Source organism: Haliotis rufescens, unplaced genomic scaffold (assembly GCF_023055435.1).
Source record: "Haliotis rufescens isolate VD_foot unplaced genomic scaffold, xgHalRufe1.0.p SCAF_20, whole genome shotgun sequence".
NCBI lineage: Eukaryota > Metazoa > Mollusca > Gastropoda > Lepetellida > Haliotidae > Haliotis > Haliotis rufescens.
Genome location: NW_025963891.1, coordinates 17,626,769 through 17,643,491, shown reverse-complemented (window position 1 = coordinate 17,643,491; position 16,723 = coordinate 17,626,769). Strand labels below are relative to the sequence as shown.

At 39.9% G+C, this 16,723-nt stretch overlaps 1 protein-coding gene across 1 annotated transcript; it reads right to left on the bottom strand.

Annotated features, from left to right (window-relative positions):
• LOC124132771 (phosphoribosyl pyrophosphate synthase-associated protein 1-like) lies at positions 1-16,571 on the bottom strand. Its single transcript, XM_048400898.1, has 9 exons — positions 16,350-16,571; positions 15,325-15,377; positions 12,578-12,644; positions 12,273-12,445; positions 6,971-7,086; positions 5,817-6,033; positions 4,638-4,708; positions 2,446-2,592; positions 1-1,082 (listed from the first exon to the last, which is right to left on the bottom strand). The coding sequence occupies exons 1-9, from the start codon at positions 16,433-16,435 to the stop codon at positions 924-926; spliced, it is 1,089 nt and encodes a 362-aa protein (XP_048256855.1). The 5' UTR covers positions 16,436-16,571; the 3' UTR covers positions 1-923.
• Between the last annotated feature and the right edge of the window lie 152 nt (positions 16,572-16,723).

Genomic DNA, 16,723 nt, shown 5'->3' with positions numbered 1-16,723 from the left:
GGTATGGTGCTGACAAACCTAGAAACATAATTGGGGCGAACCGGGATTCGAACCCACAATCATAGGTTTCTGGCGTGCCCAAGGGACGCAACACTGCACAGCGAATCGCGGCGCCTTAGACGACTATGCCACTCTAACAGGTACAGATATAATGTCCTACTGACTCACTATCACGGGTGGATCATCTATCACAAAACATTATACAGTAGGAGATGACACAAGTGTCAGATAGAAAAATAGTTCCTGATTGTAAGGCCCACTTATGTATGTGGATAGACGAAGTCCAACAGAAAGAAAGTCATAACGAGAAAATAGAGACAATTAACAAAGTATCAAATGTGAAATGTCAGTGTCACTGAATACGTGTGATACTTGAAAACAAGTCATTCATCACAAAATATATAGGTACAAACACATTTATCAATTGAAAATGTACTTCTACCTGACTAATGTTTGACTTAAATGATAAAAAGGTATGCTATGTATGACTTGTTATCTTCATACAAAATCTGAAACATATGGTGAAACTTCATACTTAAATACAAGAACAGGGAACATTCTTCATAATTGTTGTAACCATGGTAACATAGCACTCTCAGACATGATGGGGCCTCCTTGGGTTTTTTCTGCAACAGCATCCAAGGCAAGGGGTGATCTACATATTTTGATTTTTGATATCAGTTTCATGACAAGGGCCTCTACATTTTCATTTTAAATTTCGAAAACAGTTATCATTCGGAAACTGATAGGGCTTTTCATTCAGGTTTAAACACAAACTGAACAGGAACATATCGGGAGTTGAACACACAGGGGATGTCACTCTGATGAGACATGAAACCATCTAGGCGACCTTCACCTCTGAAGGACACAGACAGGTCAGAAGGAGATCCTGAATGAGTAAATTTCCTCACATGCTTGCATAATTAATCATCTACACCAATATTTCGGAAGAGGTAGGACATGGACTCTCGATGGTGAATTCTGCGGATGGCTTCCACCAACATGACGCTGACATCCACTGTCTTGATTTTGTGGCACTGCATCTTCTGAGCTTCGTGGGGTACAGTATTTGTCACAACCACCTGTGCAGAAAAACAATATCATTAGTAACTGTTGGGCATGGTTATAATGTCAGGGTGCAAGGTTGCTGGCTTCATAACCAATATCATTGATTATACCGCATATCACCGTCTATAAAGCGACCCCACCTTTGAGGCAACCCCCCTGTACAAGCCTTCAAAATCAATACTAATTTATATTCCCCGTCTATAAAGCGAATCAGAATGAAGCACATCACCAGCACATACACAATCACTAAATTTGCAACAAAAACATGTTTGTCTTCCGCAGAAAAAATTACATTGTATCCCGAATTCAGGGAAATGAACGTGATAATAATTAAACTTGGTCAATACAAATTTGAAAGCCCCCTACTCTAGGTACGAAAAAACTCGCCTTATACACAGCGATATATATGGCAGGTAATATGCGTCATGAAATTAATGTGAGTAGCCCTGATTGAAACATAAAGATTGATCAGTAAACAAATAACACAAAGACTGCAGACTGTTAGTATTCCATGAACAATATGCATGGTATGGGGTGATCGTATTTCGATTGTGTGATATCATCTGCTTCATTCACAAACTTAACCTCAGCTACTTGACATTTGATCTAATGTCCATGAAATCCAAAGCAGATTCCAAATAACGCATTTTCAAATCTGACAGGACAGGTCAGCGACGAAGATTGTACAGGTTCCAAGTCTTGTTACAAGATTTACTGCAATCCTTTGAATGTATATGAGAAGTGTAATTTTTGCTACGACTGTTGTTGCTATACAGGACACATTCCGAGGTGGTTTCTTGGTAATTATAAGAATATTGACAAAAACAAAGACGCCATAAGGCTAAAAAAAATAATAGTCTTGGTTCTCAGGCACTGCCAGCATCATCATAAAGTCTGCTGCACATTTTGCTTTTATTTCCATTTTAAAAAATAATAATAAAAAATCCTAATACTTAAAAACAATGCAATCCAATATAGCACACAGTTACTTCCCTTTACATGTGCACTGTTTTACTGTGTATCTCGTGTTATGGTCATGGGGGCAATAGGAGTTTGTATGCTTGTTTATGTAGGAAGGCCCTTTCACAGGTTGATGGTACACAACTGTTTATTTGGTTACATACTGGTTTGAACAATGCAAAAAGAAAAACAACAACCCAAAACACTGCCTGAGAACCAATTCTTTTATTTCTTCAAGCCTAATACACAGTAATTGTTGGACACCGTCATAACTACTTGATGAACCTGTGTGAACAAACTGGCAGAACTTTACGCAGAACTTCCCACAAAAATATGTTTTTGACACTCAGAGCATGCATCGAACCCTTCATATAACATCTCTCTTGAACATAAAAGTGTTGAGATATAATGACTTACCTCATCAATGCAAGAGTCTTCAATGAGTCTTGGTGCATCTGAAGACAGGAGGCCATGGGTGGCCATGACATACACCTTGTAAGCTCCTCGTTCCTTGAGAGCCTCTGCTGTCTTCACAAACAACAACACGTCATCTACCATGTCATCCTGCAAATCATAACCATAAGTCAGACTGGTCAGTAGCTGAGTTGTCTCCCCTACACATGCTACCAAGCTCCTGTCCAGCGTGTGATGCCTTCGTTACCCTCCCAGTATCGTCGCTGCTATGAGTGTGGAAGAGTATCGTCGCTGCTATGAGTGTGGAAGCAGCCATTACATGAATCTTTAAATTGTATTCATTTGGGAATTCAATCTCAATAAAATTAGATCTTATTTCTCGCTACCGCTAAACAAAGATCTGAGGACATCACAGTAGGGGTCACGTCAGTACGACCTTTCATCCGACCAATCTTAGCGTTGCTTACCAGATCATGAAAGTGACAGTCGGAATGGGATTTCTAATCATGCATCCTTGAAAACCTTTTACACGGGGTATTCCGAACGATAGTTACAGGGTTAACGACTGAATCCATAAAATCTAGACCACCTTTTAGCCATTCCAGAATGTTTTTTTGTTCAGGTTTCAAATTTTTAATCAAGAATTTGTCAAAATATATTTTGAAGCGAAGTCGCCAATTTGAAATTAGTGCCATAAAGCACGAGTAAGCTGCCTTCTGATTGGCTAATGTCGACTTCTTGTCAGTCATTCCATTCATCGATCAAAGTTCGCGCAAGGTTGGTCTGACATGACCCGTAATGGGATGTCCTCAGACCTTTGTTTATCGGTAGCGAGAACTAAGATCTGATTTTCATGAGATTGTTTGGGAATTTGGCACAGTGACGCCAGGACTTCCATAAATTTCAAACATAACAATATGGCAGTGGCAGAGTTGTCTCCCCGATACCATCTTTCAGAGGCAAGAGTGTCCACTAGCCTATATCAAAGTCTTGTTTCTACCCTTGTCACATCAAGGCCACTTTTCTTGGCTTGACCCTGGCTTCACCTTGCGTAGATAATGGGTTGTGCCCCTTGTAATGGAAACGCGATATCCAATCAGATCACTGTTCTCGTATAGCTTCACAAAGGTGGCGACTACCATAGGCGACGACCTTGTTTATCAGATAACAAAAATATTCCAGATTTCATTTCTGACTCAAAAACATAGGCTATCGTTGGGGTGTTTAAAAGATGAAAAAGACACATTCATGTCAACAAGGACAGACAGCAGTAAATCACTTTCATACGGAGGTGTACAGCCATGGATGTGAATTTTGTGAAACGTTCTCTGATTGGACTATTGATATTGCGATAGTCCAATCATATTTAGCTTGATGTGGCAATGGTGGAAACAAGACTTTAATAAACAGGCTAGTGGACGCTCTTGCCTCGGGAAGATGCCCCTATACATAACACAGAATCTTCCTGCAGATGACATAACCCCACGTCAGCAACAGAGTTGTCTCCCCTACAATAACGCCCATTCTTATATTTTTCTCAATAGCAAAACATTTGATTAAAAGAGTGGGTTACAAATATAACACAACATGTGAATTTGCAGGTACGATTCTCGTCATGGAATTTGAATGCTAAAAACAATTGTGACTTTTAACCAATCAAAAACCAACATTCTTTTCAGGTCTTTGAAAGGCATTTGGAAATGATACACATAAGGAAGAGAATGAATGATTCACCTGATGAAGGAGTAAGCATATACTCCAAAAAGTTGTGTTCCTCATAATATAGAAGTTGACATCCATAAATTCTCTTCCCAAAATTATATTTCTATCAAAAGGCCAGTTTATAAATTGTGAATTACTAACCTAGGTTTTTACAATTCAAATGCAAAACCTCAAAGCAGATTTATAAATCTTCAATTGCAAAACCTAGGTCTTACAATTCAAATGCAAAACATCAAAGCAGATTTATAAATCTTCAACTGTAAAACCTAGATCTTACAATCCAAATGCAAAACCTCTGAACACGTCTCACTTGAAAGCAGTACCTCTCACAAGGTCACTATGAGATAGGAGATACCTACAACACTATAGGCAAAAGTAAGTTAATAAAAGCGATACAATTAAAGGCATTTGGTTTGGAATAAATAAGATCTTCCACCTACAAGATAATGTCTTAACCGAAATGCCAGTCTCACCACAATAATGGCTATCCTGCCTCCAACGTCTCCCACCACATTCAGGGGCGGTTTCTCTTTGGCCAGTATTGCTGGAAGACAGAATTAGATAAGTTGACATGACATCCACAGCCACATAGTTCAATGTTGTTGTGAGCCGCATAATTCCAACTCAGATCTGCAGGCCTCAATATTGTGAATAATTTGGTAGCCATGGCGATTCAGTTTTGCACTTTGTGACCAATATGTATATGTGTCAGTCACCTGGTGGCGCCTTGTCTAAAACTGACTTTGGCAACTACGTTTCCGTCAAGAACAAAAATGCGAGTAAAAAATATAGCATGTTTTAGACCTCGTCATTCTTGCTAAGAATATATATTATGCTGGTGAATCTGAACTTTTCCCTTCCTAGTTACAGCTAATGAAAGCTCCAAACACAGATATATGGAAGCACTTATTCACTATTTACTATGGTTGTGTGCTCCAGTGTGGCGAAGAGTTTAGTTACAATGCATGCCTGTTGGTTGCCATCAAGAAAAACGGTTGCCAAAAAATTGAAACCAAATTATTTTACCATCTCAACAAAGGCACAGACTACAACAAGGTAGTAATTTCATGAAGAGGATAATAATCTTAACAATTGCTATCCTGCAAAGAAGAGTGCTTTGAGTGAGTGAGTTGGGTTTAACGCCGCTTTCAATAGTATTAGAGTTATATTGAGGCGTGTCAGCTTAATGTGGGAGGAAAGCCCAAAGTGATGCAGGTCTCAGACGTTTACCACTTTGGTGAAACCCACATGGGTATGGTGCTGACACACCTAGAAACATAATCGTGGCGAACAGGGATTCGAACCCACAATCATAGGTTTCTGGCGTGCCCAAGGGATGCAACTCTGCACAGCGAATCGAAGTGCCATAGAAGACTGGGCCACCCGTGCCCCCTATTTTTTATATAACTGGTGTCTGATGACTTATAACAAAATAAAACTTTATTTGTTTTAACTAATACCTGTTGTTTTATCACTTTCTGAAGTCAAATAACACATTCGAAAGTATATGTCATTTTAGGCTCCCTACAGTAGGCTGGCTTCTTGAAATTCTAACGTGGGTAAAACGTTTACTTTTAGACCTGGACCTAACAATCAAGCCTAAAGTTCCCATTTCATTTCACATGAGGGAAGGTTGTATTGCCGGGGTTTACTTGGTAGAGTCTCTATCCCAAACTCATGGTTCCTTGGGAGTTGTTCCTCCTCGGGCAGAGGAGGGGGAGAGTTCCTCCCATCACATCCCAACTCCTCTATCTTCTCCTCGCCGTGGATGACGGCAATACTGAGTCGCAGCCGCTCTGCGTATGAGGATGCTCGCTTCACAGAGTTGGGGTTCCGGGCAACTATTACAGCATTTCTGTAGTCAGGAATCTGTCAACCCAGGAAAGAGGACAAGCTACCCTGGTATCTATATTTCTAGAAAATCAGTATTGTCTTAGTTTGTTTGATGTTGCACTCAGCAGTATTCCAGGTATGCGACGGCAGTCTGTATGTAATCGAATCAAGTGATTGATATCATGAGCATTGATCCATGCAATTGGGAAACGATGATCTGCATCAACCAAGTCAGCGAACCTGACCACCCGACCCCGATATTGTGAGTAATGAGAGCTTAGTTCTTGCTACCGCTAAACAAAGATCTGATGAGAACCCATTATGGTGAACGTCAGAACGATTTTTCATCAGACCAATCAGAACGTCACTTACCAGATCGGGAAAGTGACAGTTGGACTGTGTTTTCTAATCAAGCAACTTTGACAAAGATTACAGAAGGTATTCCGAACGACAAAACTTTATGAGCTGTACGACTGATTCCGACAAAATCATATTCCATCTGGCTTTTCAATGGGATAAACATTTGAAACAGAAGAGACTTTCCATAGCCCCTGGGCCATACAATCTCAGTCATCCATTAGACATTCCAGAATGTTCTATTGGTCAGTTTTCACATTTTGTATCGAGATCTTAGTCAAAGTATTTTCAAAGTCTGTAAAGACATGGCAGGCTTGAAACCAGTGCCGTAAAGCTTGAGAAACTGCTTTCTGATAGTTTTTTGTCGAGTTCTTGTTAGTCAATTCATTGGTTGGTCAAAGTTTGAGAACACTGTCTGAAGTGAGTTGTAATGGGATGTCCTCATATCCTTGTTTAACAGTAGCAAAAACAAAGATCTGATTATAATGAGATTGGTGTGTGTGTGTATTGTGTGCTATCTATTCATGTGTAGCCAGTCACTATACTAAACTACACTTGACAATTCTAAAAAAAATTGAAATAATTGAAAGCAGGAGAAATATTTTTCTATACTCACAAACTCCTTGACATAGTCAACAAGGAATGGAGAAGCTCGGAGGTTGTCAACAGGCACGTCAAAGAAGGCCTGGATCTCCTTCTGGTGGAGGTCCATAGTGATGATGTGAGTCAGACCTGAAATACATGGTAACACTTCATAGTGATGTGAGTCACACCTGATATACAGGATATACATTGTAACACACTTCATAGTGACGTGAGTCAGACCGGATATACATGGTATACATTATAACACACTTCATAGTGATGTGAGTCAGACCGGATATACATGATATACATTGTAACACACTTCACAGTGATGTGAGAAAGACCGGACATACGGGATATACATGGTAACACTTCATAGTGATGTGAGTCACACCTGATATACAGGATATACATGGTAACACTTCATAGTGTTGTGACTCACACCTGATATACATGGTAACACTTCAGTGATGTGAGTCAGACCTGATATACAGGATAAACATTGTAACACACTTCATAGTGATGTGAGTCACACCTGATATACAGAATATACATGGTAACACTTCATAGTGATGAGAGTCAGACCTGATATACAAGATAAACATTGTAACACGCTTCAAAGTGATGTGAGTCACACCTGATATACATGGTAACACTTCATAGTGATGTGAGTCACACCTGATATATAAGATATACATTGTAACACACTTCATAGTGATGTGAGTCACACCTGATATACAGGATATACATGGTAACACTTCATAGTGATGTGAGTCACACCTGATATATAAGATATACATTGTAACACACTTCATAGTGATGTGAGTCAGACCTGATATATATGGTAACACTTCATAGTGATGTGAGTCACACCTGATATACATGGTAACACTTCATAGTGATGTGAGTCACACCTGATATATAAGATATACATTGTAACACACTTCATAGTGATGTGAGTCAGACCTGATATACATGGTAACACTTCATAGTGATGAGAGTCAGACCTGATATACATGGTAACACTTCATAGTGATGTGAGTCACACCTGATATATAAGATATACATTGTAACACACTTCATAGTGATGTGAGTCAGACCTGATATACAGGATATACATGGTAACACTTCATAGTGATGAGAGTCAGACCTGATATACATGGTAACACTTCATAGTGATGTGAGTCACACCTGATATATAAGATATACATTGTAACACACTTCATAGTGATGTGAGTCACACCTGATATACAGAATATACATGGTAACACTTCATAGTGATGAGAGTCAGACCTGATATACAGGATATACATGGTAACACTTCATAGTGATGTGAGTCACACCTGATATACAAGATATACATTGTAACACACTTCATAGTGATGTGAGTCACACCTGATATACAGAATATACATGGTAACACTTCATAGTGATGAGAGTCAGACCTGATATACAAGATAAACATTGTAACACGCTTCAAAGTGATGTGAGTCACACCTGATATACATGGTAACACTTCATAGTGATGTGAGTCACACCTGATATATAAGATATACATTGTAACACACTTCATAGTGATGTGAGTCAGACCTGATATACAGAATATACATGGTAACACTTCATAGTGATGTGAGTCACACCTGATATACAAGATATACATTGTAACACACTTCACAGTGATGTGAGTCAGACCTGATATACAGAATATACATGGTAACACTTCATAGTGATGTGAGTCAGACCTGATATACAGGATATACATGGTAACACTTCATAGTGATGAGAGTCAGACCTGATATACAAGATATACATTGTAACACACTTCATAGTGATGTGAGTCACACCTGATATACAGAATATACATGGTAACACTTCATAGTGATGTGAGTCAGACCTAATATACAGGATATACATGGTAACACTTCATAGTGATGTGAGTCACACCTGATATACAAGATATACATTGTAACACACTTCATAGTGATGTGAGTCACACCTGATATACAGAATATACATGGTAACACTTCATAGTGATGAGAGTCAGACCTGATATACAAGATAAACATTGTAACACGCTTCAAAGTGATGTGAGTCACACCTGATATACATGGTAACACTTCATAGTGATATGAGTCACACCTGATATATATAAGATATACATTGTAACACACTTCATAGTGATGTGAGTCACACCTGATATACAGAATATACATGGTAACACTTCATAGTGATGTGAGTCAGACCTGATATACAAGATATACATTGTAACACACTTCATAGTGATGTGAGTCACACCTGATATACAGAATATACATGGTAACACTTCATAGTGATGAGAGTCAGACCTGATATACAAGATATACATTGTAACACGCTTCATAGTGATGTGAGTCACACCTGATATACATGGTAACACTTCATAGTGATGTGAGTCACACCTGATATACAAGATATACATTGTAACACACTTCATAGTGATGTGAGTCACACCTGATATACAGAATATACATGGTAACACTTCATAGTGATGTGAGTCAGACCTGATATACAGGATATACATGGTAACACTTCATAGTGATGTGAGTCAGACCTTATATATATGGTAACACTTCATAGTGATGTGAGTCACACCTGATATACAAGATATACATTGTAACACACTTCATAGTGATGTGAGTCACACCTGATATACAGGATATACATGGTAACACTTCATAGTGATGAGAGTCAGACCTGATATACAAGATATACATTGTAACACACTTCATAGTGATGTGAGTCAGACCTGATATACAGGATATACATGGTAACACTTCATAGTGATGTGAGTCACACCTGATATACAAGATATACATTGTAACACACTTCATAGTGATGTGAGTCAGACCTGATATAGAGGATATATATGGTAACACTTCATAGTGATGTGAGTCACACCTGATATACAGGATATACATGGTAACACACTTCATAGTGATGTGAGTCAGACCTGATATACAGAATATACATGGTAACACTTCATAGTGATGAGAGTCACACCTGATATACAAGATAAACATTGTAACACGCTTCAAAGTGATGTGAGTCAGACCTGATATACAGGATATACATGGTAACACTTCATAGTGATGTGAGTCACACCTGATATACAAGATATACATTGTAACACACTTCATAGTGATGTGAGTCAGACCTGATATAGAGGATATATATGGTAACACTTCATAGTGATGTGAGTCACACCTGATATACAGGATATACATGGTAACACACTTCATAGTGATGTGAGTCAGACCTGATATACAGAATATACATGGTAACACTTCATAGTGATGAGAGTCACACCTGATATACAAGATAAACATTGTAACACGCTTCAAAGTGATGTGAGTCACACCTGATATACATGGTAACACTTCATAGTGATGTGAGTCACACCTGATATACAAGATATACATTGTAACACGCTTCATAGTGATGTGAGTCAGACCTGATATATAAGATATACATGGTAACACTTCATAGTGATGTGAGTCAGACCTGATATACAGGATATACATGGTAACACTTCATAGTGATGTGAGTCACACCTGATATATAAGATATACATTGTAACACACTTCATAGTGATGTGAGTCAGACCTTATATATATGGTAACACTTCATAGTGATGTGAGTCACACCTGATATACAAGATATACATTGTAACACACTTCATAGTGATGTGAGTCACACCTGATATACAGGATATACATGGTAACACTTCATAGTGATGAGAGTCAGACCTGATATACAAGATATACATTGTAACACACTTCACAGTGATGTGAGTCAGACCTGATATACAGAATATACATGGTAACACTTCATAGTGATGAGAGTCAGACCTGATATACGGGATATACATGGTAACACTTCATAGTGATGTGGGTCACACCTGATATATAGGATATACATTGTAACACACTTCATAGTGATGTGAGTCAGACCTGATATACAGGATATACATGGTAACACTTCATAGTGATGAGAGTCAGACCTGATATACAAGATATACATTGTAACACACTTCACAGTGATGTGAGTCAGACCTGATATACATTGTAACACTTCATAGTGATGAGAGTCAGACCTGATATACATGGTAACACTTCAAAGTGATGTGAGTCACACCTGATATACAAGATATACATTGTAACACACTTCACAGTGATGTGAGTCAGACCTGATATACATGGTAACACTTCATAGTGATGAGAGTCAGACCTGATATACATGGTAACACTTCATAGTGATGTGAGTCACACCTGATATACAAGATATACATTGTAACACACTTCATAGTGATGTGAGTCAGACCTGATATACAGAATATACATGGTAACACTTCATAGTGATGTGAGTCAGACCTGATATACAAGATATACATGGTAACACTTCATAGTGATGTGAGTCACACCTGATATTTAAGATATACATTGTAACACACTTCATAGTGATGTGAGTCACACCTGATATACAGGATAAACATTGTAACACTTCATAGTGATGTGAGTCACACCTGATATACATGGTAACACTTCATAGTGATGTGAGTCACACCTGATATACAGGATATACATTGTAACACACTTCACAGTGATGTGAGTCAGACCTGATATACAGGATATACAATGTAACACACTTCATAGTGATGTGGGTCAGACCGAAATACAACAGAGTTAAAAATCAGCACTGGTCATATAGTTGTTGCCAAACTGCCCAATAGTAAAGGTATCATAAGGACTAGTAGAAATTGGCCAATTTTATGTTTTTTTCTGTATGTTATCATTATAATGACTAGTGGACTAAAAATGTTAGTTTCTATCGCTGTACAAGGTATATGTTGTACTTGTTTGTTTGTTTGTTGTTCAACGCCGCACTCAGCAATATTGCAGCTTTATGACGGCGGTCTGTAAATAATCGAGTAAGGAACAGACAATCCAGTGATTGCTATCATGAGCATTGGTCCATGCAATTGGGATCGATGACATGCATCAACCAAGTCAGCGAGCCTGACCACCCGATCCGATTAGTCGCCTAATACGACAAGCATGGGTTGCTGAAGACGTATTTTAACTTCAATCTTCACGGGTAGGTTGCACAGAAAGTGAGTGAGAGAGAGAGTGAGGTTTAACGCAATATTCCCGCAATATACCACATGGGGGACACCAGAAATGGGCTTCACACATAGTACCCAGATGGGAAATCGAACCATTGCTTTGTGTGATTAGCAAACGTTTTAACCACCAAGCTACCCCACCGCCCCGAAGCTTGTTGTGAAGACACTGTACCTGATCTGCCCAGCATGGTGGCTAGCAGCTTGCAGACAATAGAGCCTCTCTTCCTCATCTTGCTCTGTTTGGAGTACGGCAGATATGGTATAACACCGATGATGTTGCGAGCTGAGCTGGTTTTGCAGGCATAGGCAAGGATAAGCAGCTCCATGATGTCGTTGTTGACATCCCTGCAATCAGAGTGGTAGAACAGTTGTTTGAACAGTTCATTCATCTCAATTACATAATTGCCCCTTTCGACATGTTCACGACATATCTTGAACCAATGAAGTAAATCTGGAGAGGCGTAGAGGGCCACTTACTTAGTGCCTGTCTGTATGATGTAGACATCCTTTCCCCGGACAGATTCCTTGATCTCCACAGTTGTCTCTGAAGCAGAAGCATGGTGATGCAGGTAAACAATCTATTTTACAATGAAATGAGGGGGGCACGGGTGGCCCAGTCGTCTAAGGTGCCGCGATTCGCTGTGCAGAGTTGCATCCCTTGGACACGCCAGAAACCTATGATTGTGGGTTCGAATCCCGGTTCGCCCCGATTATGTTTCTAGGTTTGTCATCTCCATACCTGTGCTCGTGGGTTTCACCGAAGTTGTAAACGTCTGAGACCTGCATCACTTCGGGCTTTCCTCCCACATTAAGCTGACACGCCGCGATATAACTGGAATATTGTTAAAAGCGGCGTAAAACCTAACTCACTCACTCACTCACTACAATGAAATGAGTGATTGAATGTTGTTTTGTATCATTATTTCAGCCATATCACGGCTCTGCACAGCCTCCAAAGGCAAGGGAGTTAACTGACTGTGAAAGTCCAGTTTCCACCCTTGCCGAAATAGGCTGGAATTATGGAGTTATATTTTGGCTGGACTAACGATTCTAGGCATAGTCCAATCAAAATCGCGAAACAAAATCGGCATCGGGTTAGTAAACAACATGAACCTCAACATGCAGATTTGGGTCAACTGCAGGATTTGCAAAGGATGTGTACCATCAACTGAGCCTTGACAGTTATTTCCAAAATCTTTTCATGTTTTTCATTACGGTGCTCACGTGATTTGATGCACTCCGTGAGGTAAGCCCCATTTTATTACAATACAGATCTTGATCCTCGATCAGATTGTCTTGACTGGGGGCTGCCATTTTATTTGAAGCTAATGCAAGTGATATGAGAGGTGGAATCTGATTGGTCAATAGGAGGGACACAGCAGGGACATAACTTGCAATAGCCACTGGTGGCCCTATGATCGAGCCCAGAGTGAGTAAGTGAGTATGGTTTTACGCCACTTTCAGCAATATTCCAACAATATCATGGCGGGGGACACCAGAAATGGGCTTCATACATTGTACCCATGTCGGGAATCGAACCCAGGCCTCCAGCGTGACAAGTGAAGGCTTTAACCACTAGGCTACCCGACCGCCCATCGAGCCCAGACATTCCAGCCTAGTTCGACATGGTTGAAACTGAACTTTCAAAGGCTTTACACTGGTCACAACTGACTGGTCTGTTGGATTATTTGGTCGTCTGACAAATGGGATGTCTGACAACTGGGAGTGAACCATCGTAGTTGACAAGGGTAGTTGGAGTAGTGTGTTTATCTCACAGAAGACTGGTTGGCGCATGTCTAGATTACTTCTCAGGCTTGATGTCTAAGCAACTTGATGAGATGGGGCAGGTTGGTGAACAATCCTAATTAGACTATTGACCAGTAGAGGACGTAACATGTACGCAAGACGGGTCTCCGCTACACATACGCATGACTACCTGAGAGGGGGGTCACTTATACCTGTGAATGTCTGTCCATGGACAACAAATTTGTGCATGCAGCACAAAAACATGTTTACAAGTGTTACTTGAGACACTGAGTGACAGTGTGTAATAGGGTTGGTTGGTTTGTTTGTTGTTTAACGCCGCACTCAGCAATATTCCAGCTATATGACGGCGGTCTGTAAATAATCGAGTCTGGACCAGACAATCCAGTGATTGATATCATGAACATCGATCCACGCAATTGGGATACGATGACATGTATCAACCAAGTCAGCGAGCCTGACCACCCGATCCCGTTAGTCACCTTTTACGACAAGCATAGTCACCTTTTTCGGCAAGCATGGGTTGCTGAAGACAGGGAAACAAGATGAGGGGATCATTCATTTTGTTATGTACTGGATGGTCTGACAATGTGTGGAAGTGAATTAAAGAAATATGATTCCTTGCAGGTTTTGTTTGTTGTTGGTCTGCAAAAATAACTGTCATGAAAAACCTATTGCGAGTGAGTGTCACTCGCAGTTTTCCCACTACTTTCTTGCTCACAAAAACTTTTGAGATTTACAGTTTGTCACAGCGTGTCAGCTTGATGTGGGAGGAAAGCCCGAAGTGATGCTGCATGCAGGTCTCAGACGTTTACCACTTTGGTGAAACCCATGAGCACAACCCAGAAACATCATCGGGGCAAACTGGGATACGAGCCCAAGATCAAACATTTCTGGCATGCCCAAGGGACACAACTCTGTACAGCCAATTGTGGCACCTGAGAAGACAGGGCCCCAGTCTGCATATAGACGTTTAGGGCTAATGAAAATCCATGGTCCACTTCATGGGCAGTGATCCACACGTATGACAACAATGACAATCGAGTGATCCATTGTGACGGCCAGGTCCTAAATCTAATCTTCCCATATCAAAAATCAAAAGCCTGGGTCTGCCCAGGGTGGGGTCGGGTTGGGTTGTGTGGGGTTGGGGGTCAGAAAGAAACAGGACAGGGATAAGAAACTTATTTTCCTGAAAAGAGTCTTCTTATCAATGGCGTACATGGTGTAAATATTGGCAATTTACTAACAAATAAAACTATAGGCCGTGATAGATAAATATTGTTATAAAAAATTCTTAAAAGTACATGTACTGATTGTATGTCAGGGGTTACAATTTCAATGAGCCAGCTCACAATATGTCTCAAAACAAGTGTAATATGCAGGAATACTGTTGATGTTTTTTTCAGATTCAAAATCATTAATGTTTGATGGTGTTTGGGCCTACATTATACAATGTATACCTCTGTTGGTCTTGTGGTAGACAGATGCCTCACCCAGCCTGGTGCCAAGACGTCTGAAACAGACAAGCATGTTCTAATTTCAAGATGATTTCTATTTGTACTAAACTTGAGAAAACTGCTCAAACACATGAGTATCAATGAACCTGAAAAACGGGTGCAGGCTTAAACGGCACCTCAGCAAAACGTCACCGATTTCTCTGGCGAAAACGGCACCGCATTTGGCGTAAACGGCTACTATGAGTCGGGCGAAAACGGCACCTCTATTTTTTAAGAACGATAACAACGGTTTTTGTAGTAATATATAGGGTATTTGATGTATTTACATGTCATTTGATGTATGTGATGTATTTACATTGTATTTCCCGTTTTCACAGATAAGTAAATATGTTCATATATGCAGTTTTGTGGCATGTCCATCGTCAACATCATCATCATCATCATGCTCTTCACAATATTGGTCCATGTACAACCGAACATTGGGAGAGTACTTGGGTCAGGGAGAGATCTCCATCTCCATCCTATAGTTGGAGTAGAGGCTAATTTCTAATGTAAACTTGTTTTAACATCTCACAATTATTGGCGTTTGCAAGTTACAATGTAAGTTTAATATCATTTATTTGACCAAGGAAAAAAAAAATAAGGTGCCGTTTTCGCTGGAGTCGAGGTGCCGTTTTCGCCCGGTGACGTTTTGCTGAGGTGCCGTTTTCGCTATAACCCTGAAAAACACTTTTTGTTTTCTGTGAGCACTGGGCTTACCATGCTTACTCATCAATATTACTTTTGTCTGGTTTGTTCTATTGTGCCACGGTTTTTAACCCATGTTGATTGTTTATAATGAATAATGTTATAAAGATATTTTCTTTGTACAAACAGTAAGCTAGGTTGGGAAACGTGACGAGCGTTGCGGTGTAAGAAGCGCTTCTACAATCCCCTCTCCCTGGGTCACAATCTCAGAAACACGCATGCATATCTCCTTTTGAACAGCGATCATGAAAATAAGAGTAAAATAGCCCTGTCATTCTTACTTCGCAATGGAGTTGGCTAGCTCCGTGTGAGAGTTGCCAGCGAGAACAATCATTGGACATTTTGTCCCCGTTGTTAGAATACTCATCGCTTCGTGTAAGAAAGTCTTGTCTGAGCCGTGTTCGCTTTTCTCATGTACACAACACGATATGTCCTTGACCTTTATCCCCGGTTTATGGGTGTCGTTCCGCGCGTTAATGCTACGAGCAGTGTTTTCATGGTATATAATAATCTTCGAAGCGAAATATGTTTCAGTATGAAACCATATCTTACAAATGACACCCCATCTGAAAATAATCACACAACATAGAAACCAACTAGGGTAAAACGTAAACTCCGCGCATCGATGTTAGGACACGAAATACACTCATCTAAG

Bases quoted from the DNA above. Each gene is read 5' to 3' on its own strand.
- LOC124132771 (XM_048400898.1), bottom strand. From the start codon at position 16,435: ATGAGTATTCTAACAACGGGGACAAAATGTCCAATGATTGTTCTCGCT. The intron at 12,645-15,324 runs GTATACATTGTA...CTTCTGCTTCAG, and splicing joins CTACCACAAGACCAACAGAG to AGACAACTGTGGAGATCAAG. The intron at 6,034-6,970 runs GTGAGTATAGAA...CTGGGTTGACAG, and splicing joins TTGACTATGTCAAGGAGTTT to ATTCCTGACTACAGAAATGC.